A 13,914-nucleotide genomic window follows, 5' to 3' on the forward strand; every position below is an offset into this window, starting at 1 on the left:
AAGTAGCCACGAATGTTGCGAATTTCACGTTGGCACCTCCTCGCGAGATTATCTATACGTAATTGGGAATCTAAAGTATATATCTTGTACATGCAATTTTATGAAACACACGGCGGGTGAATCCCCCTACAAAAATAGTCAACTATCACGATGACCATATTGTATAACTCATGATGTGCCTTGTAGTTGTACGCACAATTAGCACTGCTCGATGTCATCCTGTAGGCGCTTTTTTTCTCCTTCTCCAACGTTAGTCAACAAGCATCTGCCACTCATGATTAACAAGGATATCCATGAGAAAAGTGAAGCACGCATTTTCATAAATCTCTTGCCATTTCCGCCACATGAGCCATGGGTCGGTGAGCTTAGCTAAACATACACCATACCCCAGCATTCAACACAGGCAGACACAGTCGCACACACAAACACACAGAAACACACGTACACAGATATAGAAACACACACACAGACAACACTGCTTCCATGCATCTTCCCAAATAAAGTATCCAGCTCTGCTTCCTAATGCACAACCCATTCAACTGCCTCTACAAATCCCAGCAAATGCACTTCCCCTACTAACCGGAGCACACCTCCGCACTGAACAGCCTGTGGTGCAAACACGCACAGCCTCCGCCTTCACGCACACGCGCTCCAGCCAAGCAACACCAATCCCGACCCTCCATGCTCGTATTTGCAATACCATTTTATCCACAACGCATTCACATCCTACCTCCATGCTACTTCCCTATGCCGCCGCATACACACACGCACACATACCTGCGCGCTGCACCCAATCCTAACACGCAACAAACAGCCACTTGCCGCGGACTGCCCAACAATAACCCCCTCAAATCCACACACACCCAACACTCAACTGCTTCCATGCACCATCCCAAATAAACTAAGCTGCTCTGCTCCGTAATCAACTTCCCACACCACTGCCTCTACAAATCCCAACAAACACACTTCCATCACTAACCCCAGCACACCTCCGCACTGAACAGCCTGTGCTCCAAACACGCACTGAGTTCTCGTGCACGTACAACCTTTCCAGGCCTCTTATGCGGACGTTAAGTCCGGACTATTAAACACTTCCGTAGCAGGTTGCTTATGAGTGCCGGACGCAGGAGTGACAGAAACAACGCACCATCACTTGCAAATAACTACTTTACTGTGACCTCTATATTTCACGACCTTACCATATCATAAGGCTGTGCGTCACACAGGTGTAAAAGGACATTTACCCTCTGGGTTGCATTTGACTGCCCATTCGGAATGCATATGCTTCGAATTGCGCATTCTAGCAGATACTAAACGATTCCACTTCACTCGAATTGCTTACTTCTGTGCGCGCCTCGTTGCACTGCCAAAGCAGCTTTCGTTTTCCAAGAAGTATTTACTTTTGTTCCCAACATCACACAATATAGAAAACTGATCTATGAATTGTATGACCTCAGCGGACGGAGCGGTGTGTCCACACGCCAAAGACCCACGGCTCACATACGCCGCGCATCAGGAAGGAAGTCACTTTCCATTTAATGGCCTTAGGTGTACACCACCGCACAGGAGGATGGAGGCAACTGATGTCCAAAGATACAGCAGAGGCAAGCAACAATAAAGAAGCTGCTGATCATATTGATTTATAGCAGCTGACAGCTCAATATGGGAAGAGCTAGCTGGGCATCGCAATTTAAAGGCGGCTGTATTTAATTCTTGTGAACGCCCACGCTAACTATTGTCTGCCTCTCTGTAGACTATGCGAGGGAAATATGGGATAAAGTGTCGCAGTTACGCACATCAAATGCCCTGTTCACAGCAAGCAAACACATTGCATACGAGTACACTAGCTCAGCCACTTATAAAAGATTGCACGCCTCTATGGAGAAACCAGTACCAGCCAGAGTGCTGCGGATAGCCTTCTGCACTCTCAGTGACCTGCCCAAAGCATTCTGCCGTCCTCAACCTCACTCAAAACGCACCAGCTATAGCAAGCTATTAACCAAGTATTTTAGGTGTATAAGCTCCAACATTGCTGCATTACAGGATAACATTACACGATAAGACGAACACCATCCTATGCCGAAGCCGCTGACCACGGAGCAATCTGACCGAAGGGTTTGAACGAATTTGCAGAAGTAAATAAACACGCATAAAATTCTGTGCCAAAGTTTCTGGCTGTCTGAACGTCCGCCGTTAGGGTGACCTGCAATTCACTCTTTGTGGTTGCCAATACATCTTCATTTCTGTGGTCACTTATAGGACTACAGGGCTTCGTTCAAAGAGCACATTGTGTAGCTATCTTCACATTTGGCCTCCCGTAGTGTGAGCTGGTATTACATCCATGAGATACCGCAGGATTCTACTCTGGATGTAGGAAAACCGATGATCAGTAAATACACACCCATACAGCCTGCTGTTTCTCCCTCAGCCCCGTGTGTTCAGGATAGGGTAACAGACCTCCAACGTGTAGAAATTCAGGGAGTTACAGAAAACTGTCCACACGATTGCCACTGACACGGACTATAGACGCTTCTCACTTCCGCAGAAAGTCACGACGCTCTAGAGCTTCATACGAGGCGGATTCGAAAGGCGTTTTAAGGGACTTGAAGAGCTCCTATCGGTAACTCAAGCTTGTGTGTCAGCGGCTTCGAAACCGCAATAAAGAATAATGTGCAGTGGACCTCTCGTGGAGATGCTAACGAGCAACCGTTACGGAATCCAGTTTGTGCATTGGCACAACCACCCTACCTACTATCGTCTGATGCAGAAGCTCCGCTACTAACACACTTTGTTATTCTAATCAAATGTTGGTGTTGATTGTTCCAACCCTTGACAGACTCCTTGCAGAGCTACGAGTAGAGCCTACCAGCGCAGGTCATTCATCACCTTTCAGAGCACGTTTCTACGTGTGATAGCCCTCTAATTCTAAATTATGTACCTGTTCCTTCCGCTACGAGTCCGCAAAGCATGCAGCCCTGAATCCATGTCCTTCCATTGGTCCAATCGGCGAAACACGCAACATATCTGGTACATGTACTTCCATGATACAATCGAAGAAACAAGACCAAATATCCACGCACCCAGCACATAGCCCACTGCCGCCAATAGTACTGTTCGCCGATCGTGATCTTTTTGTGTACTTCACCGTGCGCTAGCAAGATCTTCTTTAAATCGCCTTTCAACAAAAGGCTGGCTGATGACCCCCGGCTGCAGGCAATGTCCCGAATCATAGGGGGTCTCTTCAGTGTAGACCAGGGATCGGGGAGAGCAGCGGGTAGAAAAGTATACGGTCGTATTTTAAGGCTACTCATTACAAGGACGAAGATTTCGTTAGGCAGCCTAATTTGTATGAGCATAGTGCCAAGGGAGGTCCAAGTGCAGCATTGGGGTTGGTGCGATGGCTCTGTTTATCTGCCTCAGGATGGATCGCGATAGCCCTATTATGGCCCGAACGTTAGCAACTATAGGCCCTTATTGTGTATTTGTATCAGCGCAAATTGACCTTTAGTCTCCCAAAGCCCTAGACAGTGCGGCCTCCTTCTGCGCGCCACATCCTGAATAGGGGTATTCGTTTCCTGATGCGCCTTCTCTGCTTGCCAAGTAGCCGTCTGCCGCGGGGCCTGGTCCCGCTTGATAATCTTTCGGGCTTTTGCACGCGCTTTCACTCCGAAGGCCAATGTGGCTTCATCCTCCTCAGTAGAATGAGGTGCGTTGTTGGGGGGCTGTGCAGAGCTGCTAAGGAGGGCGGGCTTCTCAGGCTTCCTATTCTAGTCCACCTTAGACTGTATGCTAGGGTCAGTTGGCACCAGCTTCGATACTCCCAAACTTTAGATGTCTGCTTAAGTCGTCTCTCTTAGTCAAATACTCTGAAGATGCATTCATTCGTTCCCGACACCGCAAGTGCTCCATCATTTGCAGAAGCCCACCGGCCTCTCGTTTAATCGCTGAATCGCTGGCGAGCGTCCGACCACTGCCTGTGACACTTCGTTTACTCGCGAGAGGCCACTGCCAAAAGAGCATTTGTCTGTTGTGGTCTTTGCAAGCAAAGCTAGCATATTTCTTCATATGTTTATTTATTGATGAACTCCCCATCTAAGGCTCTTTTGGAATTCCAATGGCTTACTGTTGAGCTGATCTTTGCATGAGCCGACGAGTCAGGGCTAATCTAGACCCCTGCAGGAAGACGATATCCTTCGCATGAATAAATTCATTCATCAGTAAGGTGCAGTGCGATCTCATAAAATTTGGCGTACTAGTTTCTCTCCATTTGCAGGGTATAAAAGGGGGTCTATCGTCAACCGACTAGTGAATTCTTCGTGTATGTGCCCGTCTGTTCGGCTATCATAATTATTTGGTCGGCATGCGCCCATAGATGCATCCATAAGCATTCTATTGACGTGTGCTTCTTGGCTTTCTACCAGGCATGAGAGCACCACATGCAGATAAGCTTGCAGCCAGGTCTCTGCCACCCTCAAAATGCGTTTTTCCGCAATCATTTCCCAGAGCCAGAGGTATTTTTTCCAGCTTGTTGCCAAAGAAACTCAAGTTGCTGAACACTGCATCCAATTATGTGGTGCTACCATATGTAGTGCCTCATCGAAGGCCTTTGTAGGGAGATACGCAACTCTAGACCTCAAAATAGAAATTTCTTGGGTGGTCCCCAAAAGAGCTCGCTCGTTTCGGTGCCTGCATTCTTTAGAGCTCCAGACATGCAGGAACAGGTTATTTTAGATGCACAAGTTTTAAATACTCTAAACACTGCGGGTATTCGCAGCTAGTTTCCCATATTATAATGTCTAACTCACACTCGCACAGCATTGTGCCTTCTTGTATCAAGCTAACAGTAGTATGCAATAGATAAGATGTACGGGTAGACAAGCCGATTATTCATTTATTTACTGGTTCTTAATTAAATAAAACTAGCGTAGTGGACGATGCTTAAGTCTAGCGTAACCGAGTATCCCGCTAGACTTGCTGTCCATCTGTCCGTATGTCGGCAAACCATTAGGTGCAAGAGCGGAGAAAGCGGGGAAGTCTCTTGGACAGATACGCAATGACTTTCTAATTAGCTCTCGATGGATCCTGGAGCTAACGGTCTCCCTATGGGGAGGTTAGAGATGATGTTACTGTTGGCCCACAAGGACACAGCAGATCCACTTGTAGTCAAATAGAGATTACGCTCCTGGATAGCAACAAGGATATAAGTACAGCCACATCATCCATAGACTCGCTTGGAAGCGTTTGTCAAAGCTAAATGCTCTACCGCTAAATTCCAAAGTGTAGTCCTCCGAAGAACCTATATTGAGGCTACCCACATGAAGTGCACAGTCTACGACCAGAGCAATCAGGGACAGGTCCAGATACTGTAGTCATAAAATCTAGCACTAATCCAGCTATGGTCTTTCCCCGCGAAATTTTTGCGAAATTTTGAACAGCATTTTCTCGCTATACTAATATCAGTGACACCAGTGTCGGGGCTGCATGTGCGTCGGCTTAGCTTGCAGCCGCAGACAATCAATGAAGCAGCTGTTGCACCCCGTTCAGCGTGCACTTCTTCCGTCTAAAAAAGATTACCCAGATGGTCGTAGGCTATGTCTGGCTCACCAATAACAAAATCATCAACTCCCTGAACTGTTGTCCTCCTCTTGTTGCTGCTACATTTGCTTACTTTGTCCCTGCCGCGACCGCTGCAACCGCACTATACACTACAGTATTAGAGTAACACCCGAAGATGCCAACGGAATAGGCGCGACTGCGACAGACAGCACTACTTGCTGCAGTGAATATCAGGCCGCCACTTCCGTGAAGAACCTCTATGATCCTGCAGCAATTTTAGCAGCGGCTACAAGCAGCCTACTGTGCTGCGCTATGACGCAGCAAACAGTAGTGGCTCTTCCCCCTTCCCTGTAAAAGGCAATATCAGCAACAAGACCGCCCTGTCTCGTGCCCTTGTTCTCAGCCTTCATAGGGGGGGCGCGAATGGCCTAATCGCCACCAGCATTCATAACAGCTGCAGCAAGCTGCACCGTGCTGTTGATTTAATATACAGCGGTCATTGCTTCTCCTGCGTAGCGTGTCGAGAAGATGGACGCTCCTACCAGGCAGCCGGAGCCGCAGCAACTGGAGCAGCAGCAGCAGCCGCACGACCCGCTGCTGCACACACATCAGAGGCAGGATCGACAGCAGCAACAAAAAGAGTCACTGAATCTGCCGGTACTGCCTTCGCATGAAGGCGTTGTTGCTTCGCCCAGTCTGCCGGGCGTGCAGCAAAAGGAAGGGCAGGAGCAGAGCTACAAGGGACAGAAGGAGGAAGAGGAGCAGCATCTGAAGTTGGATCAGACTGAGGAGGCTACTATGTGCGTACCGGGTTCCATTGTCAAAAGCGGAGCGCAGCAAAAGCAGCCACAGCATCCTCAGCAAGAGGGGGAGGAGCAACAGTCTTCCGCTGCTTCACCCAGGCACCAGCAGCTCGTTGCAGCCGCCGCAGGGGGGCACACAGCAGTGCTTCCCGCTTCGGCCTCATCAGGCAGGCATTTACAGCCTGAATCAGCAAGTGGGAGGCAGACGGAAGAAACCACGCCAGATCCTGCCGTTGAGCCTTTAACAGGGCTTCCATCCCCCCCCCCGCCACCGTCGGTAAGGCTCAGTAATAATGCACAGCGTAGCAGCACCAACTCGAGGAGCAGCAGCAGCAGGAGAATTGTTGCCAGAGCCCTCTGGTAGGTAGCAGCACTCTAGAGCATTGCAAGAGGGCGACATTTGCAACAGTCGGATCTGCTGTCGGCATGGTGTTCTTTACAGGATAGTCTGTGGAGACCTCAGCCGTCGTCGGCAAGCGAAGCCATCCCGCAGCAGCACCAGCATGAGCATGAGCATGAGCATGAGCAGCATGAGCATGAGCAGCAGCATCACCTCCGCAACAGGCAAGAGCAACAGCAACAGCGACGGTCGGTGCACAGTGGAGTTTCTTCCACTGGGGTGTCGGGAGCTGGCAGGGGTAGTCAGATACCTGCTACAGCGCCTGCCCTATCCTTGGAGGCGGAAGCAAGACTGCACACAAACCATCAGTTGAACTCTGTGTTTGTGCGTCCTCCCGTCGGTGGACGTCCTCCTCAGCAGCAGCAGAAGCAGCAGCAGCAGAAGCACAGCGGACAGCCGCGGGCTAATTTGTCTCTCGTTGCACCGATGCCAGGCAACTCCGGCAAAGCAGCAGCAGCATCCAGCACTTTGCTCCTGCAGGGATGGCTTCAGAAGTGGACCAATCTCCTCTCTTCATGGAGGCCAAGGTGAGTTTTAAAAGCCGCTTGCTCTCTGGGATGTCTATACCTACGCGGCGTGCAGCTGGAGGGTAGTGACCACATTGTGGTCTTTTGAACGACTCCCGTATACCTGATCTGCATATGCGTTTGGCACTAACAGGACAGGGGGTCTATACGTATATATATATATGTGTATGTGTTCGTGTTGTACGTATGTGTATGTGTATATGTATATGTTCGTTTTGCATGTATGTGTATATGTATACGTGTGTGTTCATGTTGTATGTATGTGTATGTGTGCACTTTTAGATATTTCTTCGTCTACGCGGGCTTCTTCAAGTACAGCACGACGAAGAACTCCCCGCCTAAAGAAATGTTTCTGCTGAATCAGTGCCGCGTCCGGCTTTGCCCCCGTAATACCGAGACACTAGCTCTAAGCCTAATTTTTTTGGCATCGTGATTCTGTTTTGCCGCCTCTTCAGGCTACGCAGTCTGGGAATCGCTGCTTTCCTTAAAGCCCTAGCCTCTAGAAATGCTGCGAGCCTTCAGAATTGCGCGTATCCACGCTTTCTTTGGCGCTGATCAGACTTTAGCGCGTAGAGTGTGCTGCGAATTCAGATGACCCGGTGCGGTTTGAAGTGGACGTGGTAGATCAGCAGACCCTTTTTCTCCGGGCTGAAAGTCAGGAGGAGAAGCAAATGTGGTGAGTTGCTGCAAAGCTTGGGGTGTACGGGATATGCATGTGGACCTGCGCTCTTTAAGGCTTGAGGTGTAGAATTTTGGATGTGACTGTAGGTATGCCGCGTTCAAGCAAGGCCAAAGGGCAGCCCTCAGCGGCACTCATCGAATTCCCCGGTCGGGAGGAGCAGGGGGAAGCCAAAGGGAGAGACTGCCACAGCAGCAGCAGCAGCGACAGCAGCAGCAGCAGCAGCGACAGCAGCAGCAGCAGCGACAGCAGCAGCGCAGGCGACCGCCGCAAGAAGCTGCAGCAGGAGCAGCTCCAACTGCAGCAGCAGATACTTCGCGCATTAGGAACACGAGCAGCAGTAGAAAGGCGTTGCAGCCCAAGAACCTTCAGCCGGAGCAGCGAGATCCTGCCACTGCAGCTCCAGAAGCGCGAACAGCACCGTCTCCGTCAGCTGTCAGCAGCAGCAGCAGCAGCAGCAGTTCCCTTAGCGGACTGGCAGGGGTCGTCGCATCTAGCGCTGCTGCTGCGGCGGCTTTTGCCACAAGCAGGCTGCGCTCCTTGTCTGTAGCCACAGTGCAGCAGCAGCAGCAGCTGCCACCACCTCTGGAGCAACCACCACCTCCACCACCACCACCACCAGCGCAGTCCCCACCGACCGCGCTGCAGCAACAGCCGCCCTCGGAAGCTGCCCGCATGGCGAGTACAGAAACGTGTGTCTTGCGAGAATGCGCAGTGGTAGACAGCAATGCTGGCAGTCCCCTGCATACAACGCACTCGTCTCAGGAGGCAGAGAGCACCAGCAGCTTGCTCGATGCCACCAGTACTGAGGGGCCTCTTGTGCTGCTGCTGGAGAGCGTCATTAGTGCAAGGCAGAATATCCAGGCACGTAATTCAGGAAGAAATCAGCCTTTTGATTCCTAGCAGTGCGTAGCTTGTCTTCGCGGCACGCGTAACTTGATGAGAGTAAAGGCTTCGAGTCTTCGTGTATCTGCGTGTCTCTCTGTCTGTCTTTTGTCTGTCTGTCTGTTTTAGGCATATGTGTATACATCTGTGCGTGCATGGGTACGTGTACCTGTGTGTGTGTATGTGTATTTGTGTATGTGTGTGTGTATGTGTGTATCTGTGTGTGTGTCTGCATATTTACGCATATATGCGTGAATTTGCGTATCTGCCTATGTGTTCTTCTGCAGACATCGTGCTCGCGGATTTCCGAATTGCAGGCAACAGTGCTGAAGTCTACAGCACAAATTCCTCAAACAAGTGCGGCAAAGATGCTTTCGCTCTTCTAGCGGTGGCGGCATGTGACAATCGTCGTGTTTTTGCGGTTCCGTTTGGCTCGTTAAGGTTTTAGGTTTAATACTCATGAAAGGGCCTGGTGCGTAGAGTATAAGTTTTTGGAATGTGCTGCCGTGTGTGCTGCGCTGTGTCAGGCTTCGAAGGAGGTTCGCAATTGCCCCAAGACGTCGTGCTGCTGCTACAAAGGGTAGATGAACTGCAGCAATTATTGCAGCAGCTGTTGCAACAGTGGGAGCAGCTACTGAGTGAGGAGTACACACAGCGCCGCCAACTCGAGAAGTCTGTCCGGTCGCTTGCAAAGAGGACGTACAAGCTTGACAAGGTGTGCGCCTCCGTGATCAACACCTCAGCGTGACCTCTATCTAAGGCTAGACCTTTAGTGCTAAGTTTATGCTGTGAATATTAACTATTCCGTCGGTCGTTCAGAGCCTGAATGACGTGTAGAATAGGTCGCGTGTTCTGAATGCCTTAGGCGTGTTCACAAGCTGTAGCTCGTACATCCCAGCGTTGGTCATTGAACGGACTTGTTTTTGCTTGTCTTGCTTTTCCGCTTGACGAAACGCGCTGATGCCGCGACTCTTGTTTTGTGTAGAGACTCGGGGAATGCGACCTAAGATTCGCCCCTCTGAGCCCACTGTTTACGCTGTTTTGCCCGTGAGGTTCTGCAGGTACAGGGAAGGCTGATGCAGTTGAGCAGACAACGGTCTCGCCTCACGGCTGCAGAAATTGCCGCCATCATAGCAGGTCTGCGGCTGCCTACTGGTGAAGGAGACGAGGCGGCAACTGCAGCAGCAGCTGCAGCTGCAGCTGCTGCTGCTGCGGAGGTGGGTGGCGGCTTTAGCACGAGCGACAGTGATGATGATGACGGAAACGAGTCGCTCGAATTCTTCGACTGCGATGAGGTGAGGCAGGCAGGCAGGCAGGTAGTACGGTCCAGGATCCAGCGATTGTGTGGTGGAGTCTTGGCATACCCAAGAGTTGTTGGCAACGGCAGTCTGTAGGTAGGCTGCTAGCGATGCTGCGACAGCTGCTCATGGCGTCGATGCGCGTTCAGATCCTGGATGACCAGGCAGGGACGTGCATAGATGTGGGCGCTTCGGAGAGAAGGCAGAAAGAAGAGGATGGCTCTTTCGTGACGGAAGCACCAGCCTCCAGCAGCCCTTCTGCCAGCGGTGCCGAGAGCTTGAACAGCAGCAGCAGGGGGTCCCCCTTCTCGGCTTCAACGAATGCTCCTCTCACCCTGGCAGCCTGCAACTGCCCCTTAGGGGGACTCTTTCCAGCCCAGCGTTTGGCGCTGCCGAAGCCTCGGACGGAATTCAAAGTAGACACGCCCTATACCCTTAGTTCAAAACGAAAGCCAGCTTCTAAAGGGACGCTGGAGTTTGCGGTCCGAAGTTTTGGCTGTTTGCTGACTCTCGTGAAGAACGAGCTCCCCAACTCTCTACGACCAAGGTATCTCGCTGTTTGTGTGCGCGCGAATGTACGTACAGTTCGCGGAGTCAGTGTTTTCGATGTGCACTCCTGCAGGTGAACCTCTGGTCAGTGCTGAAGGATTGCATTGGACGGGACCTGAGCCGCATAGCAATGCCGGTCTATTTCAACGAGCCAACGAGTTTCCTCCAAAGGCAGTGCGAGGATCTCCAATATGCTGACCTCCTCAACCTTGTGCGCGAGCTGGTTTTTTGAGTTGTCGTAGGCTTCGGGTTGGAGTCGCTACACCGCGCGACAGCCCATAGAGGGCGCATCAGGAGCCAGAAGGGGTTGGGGAGTTGGTTTGAATGGGCATGTGTGTGTTGACGACGCAAGGCATCGCGTTTTCCGCGAAGTGTGGATCGGCTGTTGGCGCTTACGGTCTTCGCGCTCTCTCCCTATGCATCCGCAGTTGGCAGGTAAGCCGAGGCGAGGAAAAGCGCCTTTAAAAGGCGAGGTTCAGCAGGCTGTCAAGCCTGAGAATCTGACGTTCATCGCTTTTATCCAGAGAACGAAGCATCAAGGTTTGGATACGCTAACCATTTTGGAGTCTGACTGTTTTGCTCGTCATTCAGGACGTACAAGCCCTTCAATCCGTTACTGGGGGAGACATTCGAGCTCGTTCATCGGGGATTTAGGTTCCTGTCGGAGCAAGTAAGGCCTGAACTCTGGGGCGAAGAAGCATATGCATTCGCTGGGGAGAATTCTCGTGCCGCTCCCCGCCACCTCCTCCTGATCTTTGTGCCGCATGCGGCTGATGTTGGATGTGGGGTGAAGGCACTCGCGCGGGAGCTTGTGTGCAGTAGCATTCTATATTTCATGAACATTTGGAAATGCGGTTTGTCTCTTCGAAGGTGGGGCATCATCCCCCTATTACGGCCTACGTGGCAAACGCGCCAGAGTTCTCATGCGAGGGTTGGATGACGGTCCGCAACCGTTTTTCTGGAAAGTCTCTCGAGGTGCTTTGCGTCCTTCCTAATCCTGAACTGGCCTTGCCCCTTGCTCTCCTCAGAGACGCTATAGACGTCGAAGTTTGATTGCAGAGGGGGCAGTTGTGCAAGCTCTGCCTCGCAATGGCGTTTCTAAAATGAAGCCCACAGCAGTCCTGTAAATCTACGTAATACACAACTCTGCCTCGCAGGTAACAATGCCGGGTATGGCCCGTGTCATGCTGCATCGGACGGGAGAACGATTTTCTTACAAAAGGATCAAGATGCTGGTGCATAACGTCATATGGGGGAAACTCTGGATTGAAGTGTAAGCACGTGGCTGCGCGTTTGGGTTTGGCCTTGGGCTTTTTCTAACGGGTGTTTTACGATTGCAACAGGGGCGAACTCCGAATCGCGCTGAATCCTCAGAGGCTTCGGCTTTGAGTATACGTTCTGCAGAGACGGGACGTGTTTGGTTCAAAACGAAACCACGGGAGACTTCTCTGTGCTGCAATTCTTGAGGAAAGGATGGCAAGCGAACCCAGAATCCAAAACTTTAGGCTATAGGATGCGCTTTGCGGCTCCCTTCATGGGGGCCGGCTTTAGTGTGTGTATGGAACAGGCGGTTCTTTTATTTGTGGCTCAAAGGTGTGCAGCTCAGGGTGTGTCATCTATCGATGAGGGACTGCTGTTGAGGGGTGTTGTGCCTCAGGCTTGATAAGACTTGCCATCACGTCCGAGCGATTATTTTTGACGCCTCTGGGCGACCTTACTACCGCCTTTCCGGTGATTTTGATGCTCTAAATCTTCGAGAATCAGCCGTACTGGCGACAAATCTTCGCTGTGTAGCCTCTCCTCGTCGCACACAGCGCTGCCGTCTGCCCTCGGCAGCCTTCGTCTCGTATCACTGTTGCGAAGCCGAGGGTGCTGCTGGGTGCACTTCAAAGCAGCAGGCAAGGGCGTAGAGTGTTCGCTGCAGGGCAGTGGTCCACCGCCCTCTACGTTGAGGAAGCTCCTCCCTTCAACCCCCACAAAAGTTGGAAAGTTCCTCCTCAGGTGGGTTGTAGAGGTTTTTTGCACTCAAGGCTTCAAGACTGCGTGGCTCTAGGCTCCTAGGGTTCAGACTTCCGAGCATGATGCCGGCTTCGGGGGATCTTTATGAACATTCAGGTGGATGAATTTCGAAGGAGCGAAACAGGCCCACCAGCGGATAGCCCCGACAATCAGCTGGACGCCGTCATTTCCCGTAGGTGTTCAGGTTTATTAGACAGCTGGGGCCTGAGCGTGTCGAAGCCATCGAGCTCCCGCCCGCTGAATGCATCTGGATGATCTCGGGCTGTTCTATGCTTTCGCCGGGTTTTTCGCAGAGTACTGGGAGTCCATTCCTTGGATAGAAGCTTCAAAGCGCCTTATATGGCGTCCAGCGGCACGCCCTCCTAATGCGGACCAGTTTTATGGATTCGGGTCGGCCTTCGTACTCGAGTCATCATCTAGGCTCGCATTTCGAACGCTGAAAACACTAACCCCGGTGGCGCAGGTGTTGAGGGGTGGCTTTTGCTCCTGGCAGACATCGCGGCATCCCCTCCTGAACGCCCTTGCGCTTTTTTGTATTGTTTAGGCTGCTGCTTAGGGGGTTTCCTTGCAGGTACTTCACGATGGAGCTAAACGAGCTGTCGCAGGAGTACGCCGCGCATGCAGCACCGACCGACTCCCGGCGTCGGCCAGACCAACGGCTGTACGAGGAGGGCTCTGTGGATGAGGCGGTCCAACACAAGAACAGGCTTGAGGAGAAACAAAGGTATGAGCACTGAAAAAAAAATACCCTAGGGCAAACTCATATCATACAAATAGTACACTTAGTGGCCCTCCGCGCTTCGCTCTACAGAAGGGGTTCGAAAGAAGCCTTAGATGTCGAGACTAGGGCCTATTCCTCGATTGCTCTACGGGTTGCATCCTAGAAATTGTCTCGGGTTTGCGGCTTTTGCAGAGCTGTTGCGCGTATGCGGCCACGCGGAGAGGCAGATTACACCCCCATGTGGTTTATGCGGCAACCAGACTCAGAAGAGTGGGTGTACAAGGTAAAGCAAAGCCCATGAGCTCTTCGTTGAACTAGAATACCAGTTTGCTGGTGCTGGGTTGCATGCAGTGCTGACACTCAAGGCTTGTCTAATAAGTTTAGCCTTTCGATATTCGCGTGTGAATTCATTCTCAGGGGGGATACTGGGAAGCGCGCGATTCCGGCAACTGGAGTTGCTGTCCCGACATCTTCTAA

General features: G+C 51.5%; 1 protein-coding gene across 1 annotated transcript; it reads left to right on the forward strand.

The window, feature by feature from the left end:
- The first annotated feature begins 4,476 nt into the window (after nt 1-4,476).
- Nucleotides 4,477-13,914, forward strand: LOC34617900 (oxysterol-binding protein 1). The gene is made up of 21 exons (XM_026338793.1): nt 4,477-4,672; nt 6,551-6,636; nt 6,937-7,286; nt 7,569-7,672; nt 7,878-7,962; nt 8,055-8,829; nt 9,138-9,207; nt 9,378-9,565; nt 9,912-10,169; nt 10,313-10,564; nt 10,771-10,908; nt 11,568-11,672; nt 11,855-11,970; nt 12,102-12,173; nt 12,355-12,428; nt 12,622-12,698; nt 12,813-12,888; nt 13,010-13,106; nt 13,288-13,440; nt 13,630-13,720; nt 13,855-13,914. Exons 1-21 carry the CDS (start codon nt 4,477-4,479, stop codon nt 13,912-13,914), a joined length of 3,423 nt encoding a protein of 1,140 aa, XP_026194578.1.

This window comes from Cyclospora cayetanensis, unplaced genomic scaffold (genome assembly GCF_002999335.1).
Source record: "Cyclospora cayetanensis isolate NF1_C8 unplaced genomic scaffold, CcayRef3 CcayRef3_contig_106, whole genome shotgun sequence".
Taxonomy (NCBI): domain Eukaryota; phylum Apicomplexa; class Conoidasida; order Eucoccidiorida; family Eimeriidae; genus Cyclospora; species Cyclospora cayetanensis.

Coding starts and splice junctions, on each gene's coding strand:
- LOC34617900 (XM_026338793.1), top strand. CDS start 4,477: ATGCGTTTTTCCGCAATCATTTCCCAGAGCCAGAGGTATTTTTTCCAG. Junction 4,673..6,550: donor GGTGGTCCCCAAAAGAGCTC/GCTCGTTTCGGT, acceptor AGCCTGAATCAG/CAAGTGGGAGGCAGACGGAA. Junction 13,107..13,287: donor GACCAGTTTTATGGATTCGG/GTCGGCCTTCGT, acceptor GTTTCCTTGCAG/GTACTTCACGATGGAGCTAA.